The following is a 22,054-nucleotide window of genomic DNA, read 5'->3' as shown; positions in this document are numbered from 1 at the left end:
GGCATGAACACACTCCACACAGAGCACAAAGACACTTGAATGTGTTTACACTCAAAGACCTCTACAACAACAGGAAACCAGAGAGAGACAGAGAGAGAGAGAGAGCTGCATTTGCACCCTTCACACAGGTCATTATGGTGTGTTGGTCCCTTTTCAAAGAATGACCCTCAGACCCCCCCCCCTCCCTCCCCCATATGGCCTGCAGGGCTGCAGAGAAGGTCAGCTGTCAGGGAGCCAGGGTTAGAGATGGGAGAATGCAGGCTACACTTCTGCAGATACTGCAACACCCACGTGCAAACAGACAGACAGACAGACAGACAGACAGAGAGAGAGAGAGAGAGAGAGAGAGAGAGAGAGAGAGAGAGAGAGAGAGAGAGAGAGAGAGAGAGAGAGAGAGAGAGAGAGAGAGAGAGAGAGAGAGAGAAGAGAGAGAGAGAGAGAGAGAGAGAGAGAGAGAGAGAGAGAGAGAGAGAGAGAGAGAGAGAGAGAGAGAGGAGAGAGAGAAGAGAGAGAGAGAGAGAGAGAGAGAGAGAGAGAGAGAGAGAGAGAGAGAGAGAGAGAGAGAGAGAGAGAGATGAGAGAGAGAAGAGAGAGAAGAGAGAGAGAGAGAAGAGAGAGAGAGAGAGAGACAGACAGACAGACAGACAGACAGACAGACAGACAGACAGACAGACAGACAGACAGACAGACAGACAGACAGACAGACAGACAGACAGACAGACAGACAGACAGACAGACAGACAGACAGACAGACAGACAGACAGACAGACAGACAGACAGACAGACAGACAGACAGACAGACAGACAGACAGACAGACAGACAGACAGACAGACAGACAGACAGACAGACAGACAGACAGACAGACAGACAGACAGACAGACAGACAGACAGACAGACAGACAGACAGACAGACAGACAGACAGACAGACAGACAGACAGACAGACAGACAGACAGACACAGACAGACACGCTTGCGACACAGAGCGGACGGTTCCAACGTGAGTGTGGCCCGTGACTTTCAGCCGTGCGATTGATTAGCAGAGTTGATAAGACTTGGATAACATAGTGTGAAATAACATTGCATAGGCAGCCAATACCTTCATGGTTTGAAATGCAACTCAGTGTGTGTGTATGTGAGAGTGTGTGCGTGTATGTGAGAGTGTGTGTGTGTGTATGGGAGAGAGTGTGTGTAAGTGAGTGTGTGTGTGTGTGAGAGTGTGTGTGTGCTCCACTTTAAATCAGCGCCATGCCCCTTGTTCTCAGTGACCGGGCAGTGCCTCAGTGAGGCAATGCCTCAGACAGTAGCTTCTCAGCTCCCTCACAAATCCCCCCCCCACGAGAGACTGCTTTGATAAGCCCTTTGTTGCCGTGCCAGCGGAGCTCCGCACACGCACCACGGCGACGCGAGTGCTGCCGGTCTGATCCGCCTTATCTCCCCTCTCGCGGGAAGTGGCGATACGCGGCCGGTGTGGGGCAGAGGAGATAGGAGGGAGAGCGCTTCACTGTGGCCAGGGAGAGGCAAGCGGAGGGGCCCGCCGGGCGCTCGTGTGGTCGATGCAGGTCACGCGGGGACAGGGACATGCTATGTCACTGCGGCGTGACGCCCCCATCTTAGCAGAAGATAACTGACTAAACGGAAACGTATCAGCGTGGCTCATCAGCTTAGGCAGACAAGCAAGTGTGTCTTCATTGGATTCCTCTTTTATTCAAACATGCTTTTATCTCGAATCAAATCAAGGTCTACATGCCGCTAGTGAGATTAGCGCCTCCCTATTGAAACATGTATAATTCAGGCCTTTCATGGCGGTTGTGTGGGATCCAACAAGCAGTTCCCATCCGGAAAAAACAACACACATCCAGTTTACGCACGCCGCGCCATAAATCCGACCGTGGCCACCGCGACTGCGAACGTGTAACATCTCAGAGATTTGCTCGGAAATGCACCCCTCATTGCTATTCATGAGCTGCTTACTTTGTCATTCCCATTCTACAAAGGGCCTCCAGAGCACATCGCACCATATTAGTTCCTGGTGCACACGAGAATCACGCAACCATAAAAGGGCCTCATTTATTGCCACAATCACAACCCCCCCACCCCCTCCCCCCCCCCTCAAAAAAAGAGTACCCAGCCAACAAACGTGTTTCTCCACAGTATTACACGCAGAAGGCCTGTTGTGTTGCTCTCTCCCCCGGTGCTCTGCTAAGCTCTTTATTGTTGACCTGGTTCAGAGCCGTGGCGGTCTCTGGGGCCTGACCACGGACTTCCTGCCGCTGTGCTATCGGCTGGGGCTCATGCATCGGGACGCTGCTCACATCTTCTGACCCACATCTCCGCCGCACACACACACACACGCACACACACGCGCACCACACACAAACGCCTACTGGCTGCAGCCTGGCTTATTAAGACTATCACTGAGTAACATCTCCACGCCAGACTTCTCACTGTCTATCCGACACATTATCTCTTAAGTCATGTACTGTAGGTACTGTACGAGTTGGGGGTGAAATGCACTTGGAATAGGTTTCAGTAAGAACGTATTGTAAGGGAGTAACCGTGCCGCTTGCGGTGTGTGAGAGGTGTGATCGTGGAACGAAGGTGGTTCAAGCAGTATAGACCCAGATGACCTTGTCATCTGTCGCTCTGTCAAACCTGATCACTTTCCTTTTTCTCTGTCCTGTCTCCTCTGTTCTCCCTCCCTCCCTCCTCCCTCTCTCTCTCTCTCTCATCTCTCTCTCTCTCTCTCTCACTCTCTCTCTCTTTCTCTCGCCCTGACTGCCTCTCAGGCCTGACTGCCTCTCAGGCCTGACTGGAGAAAGACTTAATCAGGCTGAGAGCAACGTGATTCTCTCCAGATACAGAAACCAAATTAGGCCCCAGTTAGAGAAGTGCTGACGGAGGTCTAATATCTCCTCATCTGTTTATCATGCACCATAAAGACAGGAGCAGATCTAAAGAGAGACAGAGAGAGAGACAGAGACAGAAACAGAGAGAGAGAGGGGGGGGAGCGAGCGAGCGAGAAATTGAGAAAAAGAGGAGCAAAATACAGAAAACTAAAAAAGTGCTTAATCGTATATTTATGCGGGGGAGAGAACCAGAGCTAGCCCCTGCCCCAGGCTTAGCTAGGGGCGGGAAACAGGGGTAAAGCACTTTGCTAAACTGGCAAAAAAACAAGCCTTAAAATAAGCAATAATGACACCAGGCATTTCTAATTTGTGTCAGTTGGGTCCGCACAGGTCCTCATGATTTATTCAGTTATCTCTGTTTAATTCTATTTAATGGAAGGCAGAGCGGACTGAAGCTGTAGTCCATACCAGACTCATAATCCCCTATTTCCCTTCTCTCACAAGATAGCCCTTGGGTACAAGGATAGGACAGGCTTGCATCTTTAATAATCTCAACCCTTGTTGTTTTAAGGAATACTGACAGCTATTACCTTTGGGTAACTATGACCTCGAGACCAATAGATTTTTCTCTTTTTTTGCTTGACATCAACCAAGTCGATTTCAAGACTGATTTCAAAATCTATAAGCTATTGCTCTTTTCCACATCGAAATTAACATACACATTCAATTTTCTTAGATTATATTATATATATTCTAGATATGCTTTTGGGTCATTAAGACCCCCGGGACAATAGGAAGGTTATCACAAGGAGACACGTGCATGTAAACAGTGGCTGTGCTGAGGACCTCGGGTGCAGCCCAGCATCCTCTTCATCCTCCTCATAAGTACCATAGAAAGGATCTCTCTTACCCCTCGTCCTCCTCCTCGGGTTCCATCTTCCATTGGTTATGCAGAGACAGAATAACAGGCGTTTCCTGTCTGCGCGTTGGGATTCTGTCAGTGTCTCTGTGTTCTCGAACGAGGAAGTGTGTGGAGGAAGTAGAGAAGGAGGAAGTGTGTGCAGAAGTAGAGAGGGGGGGAGTCAGGTGGCTGAGCGGTTAGGGAATTGGGCTAGTAATCTGAAGGTTGCAGTTCGATTCCCGGCTGTGTCAAATTACGTTGTGTCCTTGGGCAAGGCATTTCACCCTACTTGCCTCGGGGGGAATGTCCCTGTACTTACTGTAAGTCGCTCTGGATAAGAGCGTCTGCTAAATGACTATGTAAATATGTAGTAGAGAAGGAGGAAGTGTGTGGAGGAAGTAGAGAAGGAGGAAGTGGTTTGGCCTGAAGTGAAAAATGACCAAAACCCCACTTGACAGCTGCCTCTTTGTCCTTGAACATCCAACTGGCAGCTCAGACCAACTGCAGCACAGCTTTCAACACTAAATACTCAGAGGGAGCCGACACAGATCACTGGAATTGAAACAGCAAAACAGTGCTTCATGCATATGTGATTTGCGAATAGTACTAATAATGAATACATTAATAAACAAACTACATTTTGACTTGATTTCAAAAGCAGTAGTAAATCAAGAATGATTGTTGGTTATGCCCCCTACAGTGTGTGCTAAAGCAAAATGACAGCAGGATGTTGTGTAAACTCCACCAGCAGGTGGTGCTATGTTGTAATGCCCAGACGCCGAAGCGTTAGTCACAGACCCTCACTACCAGAGGCTGCTAGTGTGAATCCAGAACTAGACCAAAGACCACATCCTGTGATAACCACATTGGGGCGGGAGGTAACAAGGGGTGTGTGGGTGGGAACTGAGACCTAGCAGGCCTTATCCACCCACTCTGAGAAAAACAAGGTAATTCTAACGCCTGTCTCATTACTGGTTAAGGCAGGTCACGTTGTTGACTGTATATGTACTTACCCTTAACCCTTGTGTTATCTTCGGGTCATTCTGACCCATCAGTCATTTGACCCACCGTCGTATTGCGACAAATTTAACGCATACAAAGACAAAGTGAAAGCATTTTCTTTTAACAGCTAGGCTGTCTCAGAACCCCCCACATTGCAAAGGTTAAAAGAAATTATTTTAATTTGTTTTTGTATTGGGTAAAATTGGGTAAACACAACGATGGTTCGTTATGAACCTTTGGGTCATGTGACCCGAAGGCAGCACGAGGGTTAAAGTAATTTTTTCATTTTTACTGAGATGTGCTCAGTGTGCTCGTTAAAGATAAATATTGTTTGTGAGGTGTTTATTGTCGATGTAATCAACACTATTGGGTTGTAGATGTGACAAGCAGACTCGCTGGAAATGTTTTCATTCTGCGTGGGTTCTGTTGTTTTCTGTCTGCACGTGCTCGTGGAATGTGTTGTGTGAGGGTGTGCATGTGTTTGGGTCTGTGGCACTGTGTTCATTGGCTTGTGTGTCCTGCTTAAGTCACCACACTCATCCTGTGTACACAGCCACTCGCCTGGGAACCGCTCTGTGCCTCAACCCCTCTCTTCAGTTCTCTCGAGTCTTTATCTCTCTTTCTCTGTTTCTCTCACGCTCCTCCCCGCCCGCCAGACACGGTAGAGACACGGGCGCTCCAGCCCTCGTACCGCAGGGTTTTGTCACGTATAAATCCCCACCTTTTCTCTCAGGTCTACCTCTTCTCACTTTCTCTCTTTCATGTTCAGCCTCTCTGTTTCTCGCTGTCTCTCTTTCTCACACACACTACACACACACACACACACAATCACACGCACACACCGGGCTATTGCACACAATGAAGTACACCCAGAGCAAAATCCGGCTGCCATCTATCCAGTGATTGGAACAGTCCAGTGCTACGAGGCGCCTGCATTCCCTCCCAATCCAACAGAAGTAGGACAGGACAGGCGCGGGCCTCCGCGCTCCACAGTATTATTCAAACATAACTGTGTCTCTCCCCATGAGCAGAGAGAGGGAAATGGAATCAAATCAGATCACCAGAGGGTTTATTTTAGTAAGAAAAGCAGGATAGGGACCGAGGTGTCGGTTACTGCTCTAGACACTACTTTTCCTCGGGAACGCTAAGCTGAAGCTCCGATTTTTCTTGATTCATTATTCATCTCTCCCCAGTGTATCTCTGCCTCCACGGCAAATGGTTGCCACAGCTACACGAGAGCACGGCTTACACGTAAACACACACACACCACGGGTAGTTCTCATCGCACTCAATATCCCTGAAACGACACCCACCATCAATCCGCAAGCGAACCACAGCTCAGTGCTGTTGGTATAGAATGACCCATCACATCGCTGCCACAGCCGGGGATTGCTTAACCCCACCCCTAAATTTGAATTCGGTAAAAGTACAGTAAAAGCACCATGCAGGGAAACCCACTATCCGGAGCCTGAACGTAAGCTTCTTATCCAGGCCAGCCGAGGTATGAGACTCAGATATGGAGCAGAGCTCCTCGAGCAGCCAGGAACACCCTGCCTCCCTCTGCAGAGTCATTGATCACCCTGTTAACAAGAGGAGCTGTAAATCAGCAGACACACCGAACAGAGAGAGAGAGAGAGAGAGAGAGAGAGAGAGAGAGAGAGAGAGAGAGAGAGAGAGAGAGAGAGAGAGAGAGAGAGAGAGAGAGAGAGAGAGAGAGAGAGAGAGAGAGAGAGAGAGAGAGAGAGAGAGAGAGAGAGAGAGAGAGAGAGAGAGAGAGAGGGGGGATGCACGTGTGCCTGGGAAAACAGAGAGGCTGAGTGACTGATTCTCAATCGTTCTACTAATAGAGAGAGAGAGAGAGAGAGAGAGAGAGAGAGAGAGAGAGAGAGAGAGAGAGAGAGAGAGAGAGAGAGAGAGAGCTGAAGAGAGAGAGAGAGAGAGAGAGAGAGAGAGAGAGAGAGAGAGAGAGCTGAAGAGAGAGTGATAGAGAGCGAGAGAGAGAGAAGAAAGAAAAGAAAGAGAGAGACGAGAGAGATCTGTGATGGAACACAATGCAGCAGACACATATGCAATATGCAAGCTGATGCACAGTGAGGCAAGGTTGTGTCCCAGACAATAGCCTGCTCCCAATAGTCTTTCTTTGTTGCCTCAATCTGGTTCCTTTTCTTACGCCGCAACCACTAAAATACAAACGCTACAAAGCTGCAACACATGACGCACGTGTTGTTATTTGTATTTTCTTTGTACGTAGCGAGTCCTGAAATCAAATAAAACGGCATAATTAAGCTAAACGGCATAATTACCCAGGCGGGATAGCTCCTCTGGCAGAGCCCATGGAAATGCGCTGAGTGCCCGGTCTGTTCAGGTTGTTCTGTCCGTTGATGGCGTGGGCGTGGGAGTGGGCGTGCGGAAGGGAGGGCAGCGCGGGGGAGCAGGGGAAGTTGGCGCTGGACAGGGGCAACGGCACCTGCTCGGGCTTGGCGTGGCCTCCCCCCATGCTGATGTTGTTGTTGTTGCTCCCCGCCCCGGACGACGGGGCCCAGAGGGACGTCCCGGCGAAGGTGTTGCTCTGCCGCACCACGGCGAGCGTCCCCGACGCCCCCGACGCCCCCCCGTACAGCTTGCGGCGCTGGGACGCCAGGATGGCGTTGGAGGCGGCCCGCGTGCTGTTGACCAGGATGCACTGCTGGCAGGAGCAGGGCTGGCCGGAGCTGGCGCCGACCGGCCACGACTGGGACTTGGGGATGGAGCCCATGATGAGGGGGTAGGCCAGGTCCATACGGCGGCGCAGGCGGCGTTTGCGCTGGCTCTGCCGGTTGGTCTGAGCCATGCAGTTGAAGTCAACGAGGTAGCAGAAGCCCAGCGAGCTGAGGTCCAGCCAGGGGTGCTGCTTCTCGTACGCGTTCTGGATCGTCACGCAGATCTCCATGTCGTACGCCGTCCAGGAGCCGGCGTCGTTCTCCCACTCCCACACCACGCCCTTCCCCGGCGCCGACGACGGCTCGTAGAAGTTCCTGTGGACCGGGCGCATGGTGCCTGGGGGGGGGGAGAGAGATCAGAGGGTGAGGAAATCAACATCGGTCACAGATGATTCATCAAAACTCCCAAGAGATTATAAACCTCTTTTATTTAATTCTGTCAAGTCATGTCAAGTTAATGAGATTGAGTAAGCGTCACGACTTCACTATCTCAAGACAGGATGAGTCATTGTCCTCAAAACGTCATATCTGAAGCCAGTAGGACAGTACAGAACTAGCAGTAGTTACAGAAGGCAGATAAGGCAGTCTTCTTTAGTTTTCCCGTCTCTAGGGAGGGGGGGGTGGGGGGGGGGGGGGGGGGGGGGGGGGGGGGGGGGGGGGGGAGGGGAGAGGAGGGGAGAGATGGAGGGAGATTGAAGGAGAGGGGGAGGGAGATGGAGGGGTGGTTTCTCTGGCTGATGGGCACTCTGCTCCTGCCTCCATTATAACACCATTACAGTGGTCGCATGGGAAATCAGGACACCTCAGCCCATCCATCTCCGTCCTGCACTCCACCTCACCCCAGCCAGCCAGCCAGTTTACCATGCAGTCAGCCATTCAGCTGCCCGACTAGCCAGCCACCCAGCCAGATAACAACCAAGTCAACCAGTCAACCAGTCAGCCAGCCAGCCAGTCAGTCTGATGGCCATTAAGTGTACCCGGGCTCTCTTGTGGGGAACACCCCTCCCTCTGTCCCTCACATTTAATTTAACGGCTAAATGCACATTCCCTTGCCGGGGAGCACCAGGGTGATAATGGAAGGACGTGAGTGTGGTGAGGGATGAAGGGGGGTGGTGGCAGGGGCAACCCTCGAGTCATGCGGCCCGCCTGCACACCCCCCTCTGGCTCCAGCAGAGACAACTCATCAGCAGAATCAGCGGCTCTGACCTTGACTTCCTGCTGCAAACTCTGCTAAAGGACTTGGCTTGGCGGCTAATTCATTTGGAGCTGGCTGCTAAGAACACACACACACAGACACATAGACACACGCACACACACAGCGACAGAACCTGCCTATTGCCCAGAAAACCGTCTGCCTTTCTCACTAACCTCCTCTGTCAGTCATCCCCTCACATATCACCTCAGGCTTTCATCCACTTCCTCTCTGGCTCCCTCTGTCTCGTGTGAGCTCACCCAGCCTCCCTCCTGCCTAGCTGCACTCGCGGCTTCATCTTTTGTCTCTTCTTCACCCTGTCAGTCCTGCATGTCCTGCCTGTCCTGCCTGTAAGGCATGTCACTGAGACGCCGCTGGGACATGTAGGAGAAGGGGGGACTCGGTAACTGGGAGCTTCACACGGATTTTTTTTTTTTGTGTTTCCTCCTGCGGGACACTTTAGCACGCTACACATTCACACTCTCTTTGAAAGCGCTAGCTCAGTCAACGGCAGTCGGGTTAAACTGTCAGGTAACACTAGTCCTATAAATATTTAATCGTGATGTTTTATTATCTTGGAATCCACTGTGGTTTCCAACGACGGTAAAAAAGAAAGATAAAGAAAGATAAACAGTATCTCTCTCTAAGAGGCTAATAGCTTGGTTAATTGTTCTTCGGTCCTGGTGGCACAGAACAAACTCTACTTAAATATATACTATAAGCAGTTAGGCACATAAGTGAATCTGATAAAAAATGTAGTTACTTTGGCACAAGTGCGTTTAGAAGGTGTTTTCCCCCTCCCCCATCCCAGATTGTTGTTAGATGTGAACCAGAGGATATGGCCTTTCAAGAAGAGGGCTGACCACTTGCAACACCCACATTCCCAGCTAAGTGACCACATCCTGTCCGGTGTTAGTTCATGGAGAGGTCGGTGTGGGGGTCAAGGCGACAGAGCAGGTCATCGACGGGTTGACGAATCACGAAAGGCTCCGAATCAGGAAGTATCTTTCGATCACCTCGTGAAGAACCTCCCTCCTCACAGCCCCTAATACTGAACGACCGTGTGTATAGGACTGGAAGCTCTTCCTGGTACCAGGAAGCGGGCTCTGAGTTCCTGGTACTCTCCTTGTGACCTTTCCCCTGCCCTTCCTAACAGGAAAACCGAGGGAGAGAGTGTTCACTTCCTGTCTGACCGTATGTTCCTCTGGATATGATCTCACTTTCTCCATCTCACGTCCTCTGGAAGTGCCCCCCCCCCCCCCCCCCTATACCGCCTCGCCCCACATGACATCCTCCAGCTGTCCTTGCCCAACACGGACGCAGTCCCCTCAGGTAACTGGTGGCTGTGTGATGTATCACCATGTCAGGTGTTCACCGTGAGCGCCCGACCTCGTGTCACGCATGTTGAGGTGAGTTCAGGGTGAGCGTGTCTTTGGTTGTCGTCTCTGGATTCGCTTCTCAAAAGGAGGAGGTGCTACGGCGTCCAGCCTGACAGCCACCTGGACAATACAAGGCCCTCCCAAGTGAAAGGAAGGCAGATCCAAATCATAGAACACAGATATTATTTGTACTTATGTCCTAGTGCAGCTTAGCCTGTCTAATGCTATTCTGGTACTACTCATCTCTCGGGCATATGGGTTTGCTGATCCTAACAAAAAATGTCCGTTGCATAACCTACTGTTCGGTTAAATCATGGCATAACTCTTGAGTGCACATCTAGCTGACATTAGTCAGAACCAACAGCATTGACACAGACAGTGGAAGAGATTTCTCTGTATGGTGATGGTGATGCTTACTGTAAAAGAAACTCCTTTAACTTTACATGGGTGCTGGTAAATCCTCCCGAGACTTGTGTGTTTGTGTTACAGTATCGATGCATGCTTCCCTCCGGTGTGTCAGTTGCCACGATCGAATGTTCTTCAGAACCCCTAACAGAATGATCTGGCCCGGTGCTGACAGAACACCGATATGGCACTCATAAAACTGACTGTGATGAAAACCCCTGAAAAATGCATGAGGTCCAGGCTTTGTTGTCACAGAAACGCAGAGGTAGGATGCGTTGTCATGGAAGCCCCCAGTGTATGTGTGTATGTGTGTGTTATGGTGGGTAAGTGTGTGTGTGACTGTGTGTGTGTGTGTGTGTGCGTGCATGCGTGTTTTCCCACTACCACTCTCCCAGAGCAGAGTGCCAACAGGGCAGCCTGCTGCTGTCCTTTCCTCCACTCTCTCATCTCATGTGTGCTGCTGTCATTTCCTCCACTCTCTCATCTCATGTGTGCTGCTGTCCTTTCCTCCACTCTCTCATCTCATGTGTGCTGCTGACGCCAGTCTTCCATTACCCCCCCCACCCCCCCCCCACCCCCACTGGCTTCGCCCCAACGCCGTCTAACTAACACATTTTTCAAATTTTCCCCATCTGTCATTCACTGGTCTGCAGCCTGATCTCAGACCACATTCCCGCTCCCCGCGTCTCCTGACACAGAAGGAGATGCCGGCTGGCTGCAGGACTGTGGGTGCTCCTGAGAGCCTCCCAGGCAGCTGTGTCCTGGCGTTAGCAGGCGGAGGACAGGCGTCTGATGGGAGCCTTGTTGTGTATCTTGGTAATTGACAAGCGTCTCCAATTTCCCCGGAGGGCACCCAGCGCTTATTAAAACATAGCGCCGTGATTTAGTTTTAAATACAGAGTGAGAAAGGGCAGTCACAGGTCCATAAGCCAGCCTGCTCAGTCCTGCCTGACTGCTGTTTAAAGCTCGGTAATGTAGGTCTAGTCTGGCTCTGGGAACACACTGGCCGGGGGGAAATATAACAGCTCTCACCAAAGACAAAGCAACGAGTGAAATATGAATCAGCTCGCATCGTTAATTGGATAACTGTAAACAAAGCGGTAATGGTCGTTCAGGATTTACAATGCATCTTGTTTAAGACATCCATGGGTATAGTGTGTATATTAACATTCATTTCAAATGACCAACCAGCATAAGGACATTTCAGGTACTACTTGTTAATGTAGTATATGACAGAAACCTTGTCAGTTCAGGTCCTGCTAATTATGTCTGTACAGTCTGCTGGATGCACTGTCCAACATTTGATAGATCATGGGTCATAGATAAATCAAAGGAGGCATGCAGGCCCCAAGACATGTTTTAGAATATGATTTAGTTTTCATGCTGAGAGCCTGAATATCAGTTTGAAACGATGTATTTGTAAAATCCTATCCTGTACCGCAAGTACAGTATTCTCTTTGTGAATACGGCATCTGCAGCATATGCAATGCTGTTGTAAGCTTCACAATAAATATTCAATTGAATGCTACAGTATGGGGCAACAAAGTAATTGAAGTGTGTTTGAAGTTTTCCGTAAAGCCCGCAGCACAGCTTGAAAGGAACTTTCTGTTTCATCCCATGAAAAGGGGGCCTTCACATACAATCAACCCAGCGCTCATAACAGCATGCTGAAAGACGAATAGCGGAGATGGAAATACCGAAACCACGGAATCATGGGAGGAAAACATGATCAGAAAGATCTGCTGAATGTGTAGAAAAGTAAAACAAAAAAAAATCAATGTTGGTGCATCAGCACTCGCGATGGAAACTTTCATGACTCATACCAAAGATGCTTGTGAAGATAACTTCTGAGTCATGAGGTGAGGTCTACAGTACAGTAGGAGGCTTGGATTGCTGAGACTGAGATCCGAGACCTTGACCACGATGACCCACCAGTCTCGTAAAAATACACCCCTGACATCATCAGGAAATAAACATTCCTCTCCCTCTCCAGTTCGGTTCAATCCTCACATCCCTTCACCAAAGCCCTTTTACGGTGCAGTGCTTTATATAACACAGGAAGTTTAGGCAGGAGCATTGACGAGCAACCTAGAAATCCAGTTTGGACAGCTTCTTTCTCAAGGCAGCGTGCAGGAGGAAGAAAGGAGGAGAGTGTACAGGTGGTTGGGGGGGGGGGGGGGGGGGGGGCGGGAGGGTTTCTGATGAGGAGAGGAGCTTTGCCAGAGCAGAATAAAGGTAGGATGTCTCACTCTCAGCCAAGCGAGCTTACGAAGTGAATACTGCAGCAAATCATCCCCCGCTGTACTGACTCAGTCCTGCTACCAACCTGGGGAGAGAGGATGACTGTGACCCCCCCCCCCCCCCCTCCACACACACACACACACACAAACACAAACACAACTCCACCACCCCTCCTTCCCCCCCCGGGGGGCCTAGCCAGTCGTCATGCACAGTTTGCAGCGACGGCGGTACGGAACAAAAGCCGACGACGAAAAAAACAGATTTCTCGAGCGCGTGAGGTTCCTGTTCCGTCGAGCGCTCCTGCCAGACCCAGGAACTAGCTGCCCCGATGGCCTCAGCCACGTCGGCTCTCTGCCACCTCGTCGACAGCTCCTCGGCGCTCGCCTGTGCATGTGTGTGTGTGTGTGTGTCACACCCTCTCCCTCACTTCCACTTCACACCAGGAGGAGGCCTATGAGCAGGCTCGTTGGCAGGCGCCAACAGGGCGGAGCAGACGGCCTCGCTCCTCCCTCCTCGCTCCTCCCTCCCTCACACACACGGACACTGCAAACACGCCCTGTCACATTCAAGTGCAAAAATATGAGTTATGAGCATGCTTATGCTTAAAATTATGCTTATGCTTCATTTGGCTGGCAGTCGTTTACTTAAATAAAGTTGCGAGGTAAGTTATTTCAACTTGAAACAAGCCTGGTTCGATTTTATAGATGCGTTTTTGCAGTGTGCCACTGTGTCCTACGAATGTCACCGGCCAGAGCTGTCACCGAGGTGGGGGACAGGGAAGCAGCCAGGCCTTTTGTTAGCAGGCTCTCTCTCTGGTACAGAGGTGGGGGGGGGGGGGCAGCAGGTGTCTGCTGGTGCCATCTGGAAGCACGGTTCAGCGCTGTGGCTCCGAGGCCTATCTGACAGGTGACCTTGCACGTGAGCAGGCGACATCTCTCCTGCCTTCACTCGCTGCCGGAGAGAGTGACAGGCACATGTCCGCTCCCCACCCCCTCCTCCGCCCCCCACCCCCCCTCCACTCACCCCCCCTCCGCTCACCCCACCTCCCTCCGCCCCCCACCCCCCTCCGCTCGCCCCACCCCACCCCACCCCCCCTCCGCTCCCCACCCCCCCTCCGCTCCCCACCCCCCCTTCGCTCCCCCCACCCCTCGCATGCCTAGAGCAGTATTTATGTGTGTGACAAGACCTATCTTTCATGTCAGACACCAGCCTGTTTAAAACGTAACGCCACATCAGCAGAAAGCCATCGGAGACATGAGGGATAGTCACGTCACAGGCAGAGGAGCTGGGTTACAGGAAACACAGACAGTTACATGTAGGCAGGACACATCAAGTGGAGTACCGTCGAAACCCTCGAGATCCACCGTATCTGATCAATAACGTTCGGCCACGGCGCCTGCCTGACATCTCTTTCTTTTCAAAACATAAAGGAATGAAGGAAGGACAGCCTCCTTGGCAAGGCACACTGGGAGAAGCCTGCTGAGGACCAGTGTGTGCTTGTTAAGACTAAATGTCACGTTCAGGCTCTAAATCAGGGTCGGGACCCTGTTTCAAAGTTTCCGTAGGAGTTTTCAAAGGCTCTGTCGAACTTTAGCCCCGACCACAAGCCTAGAGGGCTTCATCAAAGGCTCAAAAAGTGAAAACAGCATTGCCTGAAGATTGGGTCACAGCCCTTTGGTAAACCCATTTGACAAATCTAAAAGGACCCAACAAGCTCAGCCTCTGTGAGAGCTGTACCAGGGTGGTGAAGAGTAAAGGGGATAGGATGACTGGAAAGCTGATGAAATAGGAATTCCTGGTACCACGAGAGACTACTGAGATTGGTGGAACCCCTGAGGTAGACTCATACTCATTGCTGTATAATGTGTCACGGCCAGAAGTATTCTATTGTGCAGTGTTTCTACTGTTCTGGGAACAGGCATGCTCAACTACTGTGGAAGAAAACCAGAAATAATTCATTGTGTGAAAGACCGACTGTTCAATATTGCGTTTTGTAGTCCACAGTTTCCACTGCGATCAAAGCGACCTCATCATTCACTTGTTCAGATGAGATGGGAACAGACGTAACAAGACAGGGGCGGGAGAGAGAACACGCTGTTACTGATCGTCTGCTCAGCCTTTCATATTCACTAGGAAACCATCTGCAGCCCAAAACGTCAAAGCACAAAACATGTTGCACGGGGGAAAAATCACTTTGCTGTGTCTCCTCCGACACCCTCTCACGCAGACAAACGTCTGACTGACTGGAAGCCCGTCGAGTGAGGGACAGAGATCGGAATTAATGAATACGGCCGTTTCCAAGTCAATGAAAATTCACCTTGAGCCGGTAGTAAGAAAGCCCAGGGGAGGGGGCACGTGGGCTGTCATTATTAATGAGACGTCTGGAAGGTGAAGGCGTGCACTGCGCACGGAGCCTCGTTCAGCGTCCACAGCGCAGGGGGGGGGGGGGGGGTGAAGGGGAGCTCTGCCAAGAGCACCTGGCGAATATTATTCACCTCACAGGCTGCGGCAGGATGCTTCTGAGCCAGTCACAGGACTTGGAGTTAGACCAGAAGTGCGATTTAGAAGCACTTACAGGTGACACTGAGGAAGAAGGAGAGCAGGGGAGGTGGGGGGGAGGTGGGGGGCGGGCGGGCGGGGGGGGGGGGGGGGGGGGTATAGAACGCCGGAGATTCACATTGATATTCCGCAGAGTGGCCGTGCTGCAAACAATCAAAATAAGTGATTGTAGTTTGTGGATGTGTGGGTGGGTGTGTGTGTGTGGGGGGGGGGGGTAGTGAACCCCAGAGTTATCAGCCAGACGTGAGGTCGTCTCGGGGGTTGTCGCAGTCATTCCCCCTCTCATTTTCATTAGTCTCCAGGACAGCATTTGACTGCTTGGATTGAGGATTCACACACAAGCAGCCCTGGGCCCCACCGCCTTACTCCACAGGGAACCACACAGTCTGCACCAAAAACAAAACACCCACAAGAACACTGTTAATTAAGGGACACTACAACTTTAAGATGCAAAAACAAAATAGCAAATCAATAATCTACTTAAACTATAAAACTACACCAAGTTAAACAGAAGGCTAATGAACTGTTTTCTCACTTACACAATAATGTCAATGTGTGTGCGTGTGAGTTTCAGAACCCCTAATCCGAGAGAGACACACGGCTGCTTTCACCTTTGAGAAGCACAGTGAAGTGTGATTAAAGAGCGCCTTGTATGTGAGAAAAGACCCCAACCAAAACAAAATCCCCGTCCTGTGATCTGCACTGCGAGAGATCAAGGCAGCTCTTCCTCGCCTTGCAAAGTGAGCCGTGCGGAAGCTCGCGGCTAAAGCACAGCGAGAGCTTCGATCAAGATTCTTCTCTCAGACGAAACAATGCTCTCTCGTGCGCGTTACAGATTCTTCCGATAAAAACACAACCAGTCAGAAAAGACAGATAGCCGGTTGTCATAGCCTCGTCCCTCGTGCTATGACAACCTAACTAAGGAATGATTCGTTCTCAAAGGCTTCAGCGGGCTCTTTCGGCTGAGACAATGCAGCGTCAGCAGCTCTCGGCTCACAGCTGGATTCATTGGACATCTGTTAGCGTTCTTAATTGATTGTCCTTTTCATCAATCATGTTTCCTGACCGCACAGTTCAAACAAACGTCAATGACGTTTTGACAACGAACATATTTGGCCCCGTAAATCTGGTGAATGAGAGACTGTGCTGTTTCCATATTGCGGTGGTCTGGTCCTCTCACACACCCATATACATGTCAGTCACACATGCATATCCGCAGGCAAGGTTTTATTATTTGAGTACATTAAAAACCATGGGTTGCTCTTTCATCATAAATCTCTTAGACACGGAAATTAGTACAATCCTCTACTGCTACCAGTTCAATTAGTAATTTAAACCTTGGTGGTCACTGTGATAGAACTAATGGTTCTTCTGGTGATGAATGGGAAAAGGTTAAGGAGTTCTTAGTTTCTAGAATATTTCAAAGGAAACCTGAGCTCAGAGCAGTTTAATAGACAAATGATGCGATAACTAAATCAAGCTTGGAGAACGAAACCTACAGATGGAGAATACTGACACCATCTTACCCCAGTCTGCCTGTGTCTTCAATATCATCATTACTTATGAAGAATTATGACCTATCTCATGACATAATGCATAAACACTTGCACTTATAGCAGCTCATGTTGTTTAATTGTAACTTGTTTAACTACATGCTCTTATGGTTCTTCCCTTTGGCACTTATTTTGGTTGTTCACAATGTGTGCTTCATGTTTTGGCTACTCGCAATGTTTTGTGGCTATCTCGTTGTTATGATCAGTGACCTATGCACTTTGTAAAGCTCTCTCTTGGAAGTCGCTTTGGATAAAAGCGTCTGCTAAATGAGTAAATGTAAATAATGGTAGTCATAAAGTTAATATATATTTTTTTTTAAAGATAATTGTAATCATTTTCTGAAAGTCCTCGACCTGGATTGAGAGTTTGAGATGAAGGGAGTGGGGTTCCTAGCATTGTCACAGAGGACAGGGGGAGTATGGCTATGATCTGAGTGACCTACCACACTGACTCTGATAAGAGAGCACTGGAGAGTGCCTCTGAGAGCAGCCGGCTCGATGAGATAGAAAGATATCCTCTGTAGAAAGTTAAGAGTGGTGACTCACGGGATTAGAGGTTGAAGGGAGACAGAGAGAAGCCGTTAGTGCCTGATGCATGAGGCCCGGCCCTCCCTGCCATCACACGCTGAACATGGTCTCAGGTCTCAGAGGTCCAGGCTCACACACAGTGGGCACTAAGGCCCCATCCATCCCAGAGAACTACAAATATGGACAGGGTCAGTTTCCTGGTAGAGGGAACTACAAACATGGATAGTTCCCATGGGGACTGGAGGAGATCCGAGACTGGACAAAGAGCAATGGTACCCCTCTCTGCAGAAGGAGACAGACTGTACAAAACCTTATCCCATACCTGCAACAGTCCACATATTGTTGACGATGGAACAGGCTTACAAGGATAAGCAGGCTAGTGCATTTACATGCATATATTTTTCAATCCAAATGGAATAATAACAATGCTATCCTGACATTGCAAAATAACTCATTCTGCAATTTCTAGGTCCGTGGCATGTTGGAATTTAAAGAGAGAGAGAGCGAGTGAGTGAGTGAGGTGAGCGAGCCGAGCGAGCGAGAGAGAGAGAGAGAGAGAGCGAGAGAGAGAGAGAGAGAGAGAGAGAGAGAGAGAGAGAGAGAGAGAGAGAGAGAGAGAGAGAGAGAGAGAGAGAGAGAGAGAGAGAGAGAGAGAGAGAGAGAGAGAGAGAGAGAGAGAGAGAGAGAGGGGGGGGGGGGGGGGGGGGGCAAGCTAGGAGAATTACACCTTCCCTGTGCACAGCTCAATTCCCTATCTGTGCTTCGGTGTTTATGCCTTCCCTCCACCTCACTGTCACTATACATCAGGTAAACACTCAACCTCTCATTTTCTCTCCGTCTTTCGTCCCTCCTTCCTCTGCCAGCCACATCACTTCCTCTCGAGCTGAAATAACGAGGGGTTTCAATCACTAAAAAGTGCAAACTTAAAGCTGTTGAGGTGGTTAGCCGTGAACTACAGAATGACATCAGAGGTAAGAGTGATGACAGGCAAATGAGGGCAGTCTTGATCTTTATGCAGCCTTATCTAATCTAGAATTAGCTACTTTGCTGCAGCTCAATATAACCCCATTGTGTAATTCAACATCCTACCTGTGTTGTGAAGGACATACTCTGTCTACCTACACATATAGGGTGGAATTCACTATCAATCCAACACGTAGCTAAAAGAGCAGTTGTGGTCCAGGAGCTAAATGTGCTTTTAGAACGGCAACAATGAACGAACAAGCGTTTGAAAAGCATCCGCTGTTTAGAAAGGTTACTATGACAACTCATATTATGGATACACAGGTCCCACTGTAAAATACAGACTTCTGTTTTCACCGATATGAATAGCTTTGATCTTCTCCTTGGGATTTGAATGCGTCGTACATTCAAGTCAAGATCTCACACCTCTGGGACCAACTCATACATGTACCTGACCTGTAACACGTACATAGCGGGAATCCTTCTCTGCTCTTCCTCCCACACGCACACACACTGCAAAAAACATCCCCATAGCCACATACTTTAGACACACATGCAAGCAAAGAAACCCGCTCACAGCCTTCCCCCGACACCTGCACACCACACACACCCTCAACAAGCTACTCTCAGCATCTCCAGTAAACCCACACCACAGTCGCTGCCTTCACTGACGCAAGGATGTGTCTATTTTTCCCCTCAGGCTTTTCCCACCATCGCCAACGCTTTCGCCCCTAATTAGTCAACGAGGGCCATATAACCGTAGGGAACGCGGGTCAGAGGAGAGGGGGTTCTCACGCCTGCAGAACCAAAACAAACAGAGAAAGAGAAACAACACTCGAGGCAGGCCATAGCAACTGTAGCCAGGGGCCACAGATAGTGCTGTGTGTGACTTCACAGATAATCTCTATCAGGCCATGGAACAATCCACAGGGGACTGTTAATCTCACAGAATAGGGAGAGAGAGAGAGCCATCACTGTAGGAGGTTACAAATGTTTTCATAATGGCAAAGAATAACACCATTAAAGATTGTGGTTGCAAAACATATCAACATTAGTCATTAACTGGTTGATGGATAACAATTTTTATTTTTTTCCCAGGATTGGTTTTCCACATATTGTTGGTATCATGTTTTGAATGTAACAGTTTTATTGCTATTTTGATTCTCTGTGCTGAATCTCCATGATCAGGCATGGAAGAGACCAGAGGAAGAGACCAGTGGAAAAACCAGGGTTAAGGTAACAAAGGATAGTGTGAGAGCCATCAGACTGGCCGATCACAGACTGTTAAGCCCTCAGACTGGCCTATAACAGGGTGAGAGCCATCAGACTGGCCTATCACAGAGTGAGAGCCATCAGACTCACCTATCACAGCGTGTTGAGATTGGATAGATATGACCGATAAGCCGTAGTTTTAAGCTGTGGGAGTGGGAGGAGTGAAAGGGGATCAGTCCGCAGCAGTGTTTAGAGGTTCAAACACCCCTCTGGGGAGAGAAATGGATCGATCCACTCTGGCCAGGATCCAACCTATCCCCAGCCTTTCACTAGATATCCTTCTACACTAGCCATCCCTCTAAGTCTCCACATACACCAACACACACAGCAATGAATTCAATCCAATTTTTAACACCTTACCACATATTTGAACTGGACCTGGCTTCCCCCAACACCAGCTGTGATGGGATCTCTGTTACCCATGTGTGGTGAACAAGCGCATATCTGGGGGTATCTCAGAGGCCCCGCTAGTCGGGCTGTGGTGCGTCCTGCCGTCACCATACCCCGATTAGAGGGAAGAGAGAGGTTAAAATAGAGCTGCTGCCTCATTAGGCAGCGCGGGCCCGCTCTGTTTGGCTCGGGATTCCACCTCTGGGTGCCCCGCCTAAGCCACTGAAGACAGGCCTGGGCCCGGAGAGACTGCAGGCAGAGGACGCAAACAAACCCCAGAGGCAGAGCTCTCCACCAATCACACTCAGACAGCTCCGCTTCTCCACCAATCACACTCAGACAGCTCCGCTTCTCCACCAATCACACTCAGACAGCTCCGCTTCTCCACCAATCACACTCAGACAGCTCCGCTTCTCCTGGAGTCCGGCCAATACACATGCTTCAGACGAGGAGGCCGTTGGCGTGTGGTCCGTCGGGTTTCCCCCAACGGGGGGGGGGGGGGGGGGAAACGGTGTCCAAGCACCAACTCGATTGATTGCGGTTTTCCCCCGTCTGACTGTCCTACAGAAGTCAAACATCCACTGTACACGGATGTATTGAAAGCAACGAAAAAACAGAGCGGATGCCTTCCATGCAAATCGCACATGCATCGATATCCCTTGTATTCCAACACCTCATCCCCCGATGCCTGTGATTAGGCCTCGTTGCAGGACAGAAACGGGTTGATAGGAGTGGGGTTGCCGGGGGCCTGTCTGTGTTTGGGGACACAGCTGGTGCGGAGAAGTAGGAGGAGGAAGAGGAGGAGGCAGGGACAGTGGGTGTCCGGGGGCCGTTCTTCAGCCCCTCAGCCCCTCGCCGTGACAGTTTTATCCGAACTGAGGGGGAAGGTAACACAGGCAACGGCACAAGGAGGAGCCATAAACGTCGGGCTCGCGCCGCGGTGCCATGGTAATGGCTGACAAACGGCTGGCTGGCTCATGTCACAGCCGGCAGAGCCAGACACATGTGCAGTTCTCTGTCCTCCTCTATCAGGGTGAGGCGACAGGGACGGCAGAAATCACCCTGGGCTCCTCTGTAAGCGTCACACAGAGTGACGGTTACAGGGACAAACTGCTTCAGACACATTCACACCAGCTAGAATATTGTCGCCGTAAAGAGCTGGCTGTACAGAGCGAAAATATAGTCAATTGCCAAAAGCCCATCAATTCAGTTCTAAACAATTACTTTTAGCCAGGGGAATGCACCTCTAATAGTGAATGAGAGTTGATTTGATTAAACCAAACACACATGCTGGCTAAAACAGCTCAGTGAGACAAGCTGTCTCTCTCCAAACATGGTGATCCGCTTGAGTCTTGAGATTCCCAGCAGCATCAGCATTAGCAGGACACCAGTGGTGACTGGTCTAGCTGATGTGGCCGGACAGAACCCTTAGGGTAGGTCAGGGACATCTGGCAGAAATGTCAACAGAGATGCAGCTTGGAAAATAAAAACAGTAACATGAAAATACTGCAGCTGATCCCTGCCTAGATGGATGGTAGTTGAATATGACGCAATAATATTTGGAATAAATGAAACTCCAGCAACCCACATCTTCTCCCCTAGAAACTGGGACAGGGAGAGTAGATAAGAGGAGTTTAAACTCATGGAGAAGAGTCTGGATTAGCTGGTGACACGACAATGTGTCCTTCTAACTCCGAACGTGCCTCTCTCAGCAGTGTAACGCAACTCTAAACAAGCAAGCAGATGACCGTGATAGATTTTCTCAAGCTGAAAGACCAACTGGGGAAAACAAAAGCCTTATGTCTTATTGATTGTGACCTTTCATCTTTAACACGCAGAATATCAACCAGACATCCACACACCCAGTGCTTTGCATCAACTGGGCCGGGGAATGCCATTCTGCTGCCATTTTACACAACATGAAAGATTGATTGAGTCCTCTCCACGAAGCTGGGTATGGCAGTGCCGTGGAAAGGCACAATAAGAAAACAAAAATTGTGCTTCCAATCGCAACGATCTTTACGGTCCTATTTTATTCATGTAATTGAATAAACCTGGGGCGAGTACAGTATGAACTGATGAGTACAGGGCATGCTGACTTGATAAATGCACAGCTGCCTCA

General features: G+C 49.9%; 1 protein-coding gene across 3 annotated transcripts in view; it reads right to left on the bottom strand.

Moving 5' to 3' along the window:
* dtx1 (deltex 1, E3 ubiquitin ligase) overlaps positions 1–22,054 on the bottom strand; it is a 33,239-nt gene that overhangs the window by 8,681 nt on the left and 2,504 nt on the right. For all 3 annotated transcript variants that reach the window (XM_062454334.1, XM_062454333.1, XM_062454335.1), the window contains one exon: positions 7,055–7,787. In XM_062454334.1, coding sequence (XP_062310318.1) covers positions 7,055–7,787 — 733 coding nt within the window. The remainder of the gene's footprint in view (positions 1–7,054; positions 7,788–22,054) is intronic.

The sequence above is a fragment of the Osmerus eperlanus genome, chromosome 28 (genome assembly GCF_963692335.1).
Source record: "Osmerus eperlanus chromosome 28, fOsmEpe2.1, whole genome shotgun sequence".
Taxonomy (NCBI): Eukaryota; Metazoa; Chordata; class Actinopteri; order Osmeriformes; family Osmeridae; genus Osmerus; species Osmerus eperlanus.
The sequence above is the reverse complement of the archived record's forward strand: the minus strand, read 5'-3'. Positions and strand labels throughout refer to the sequence as shown.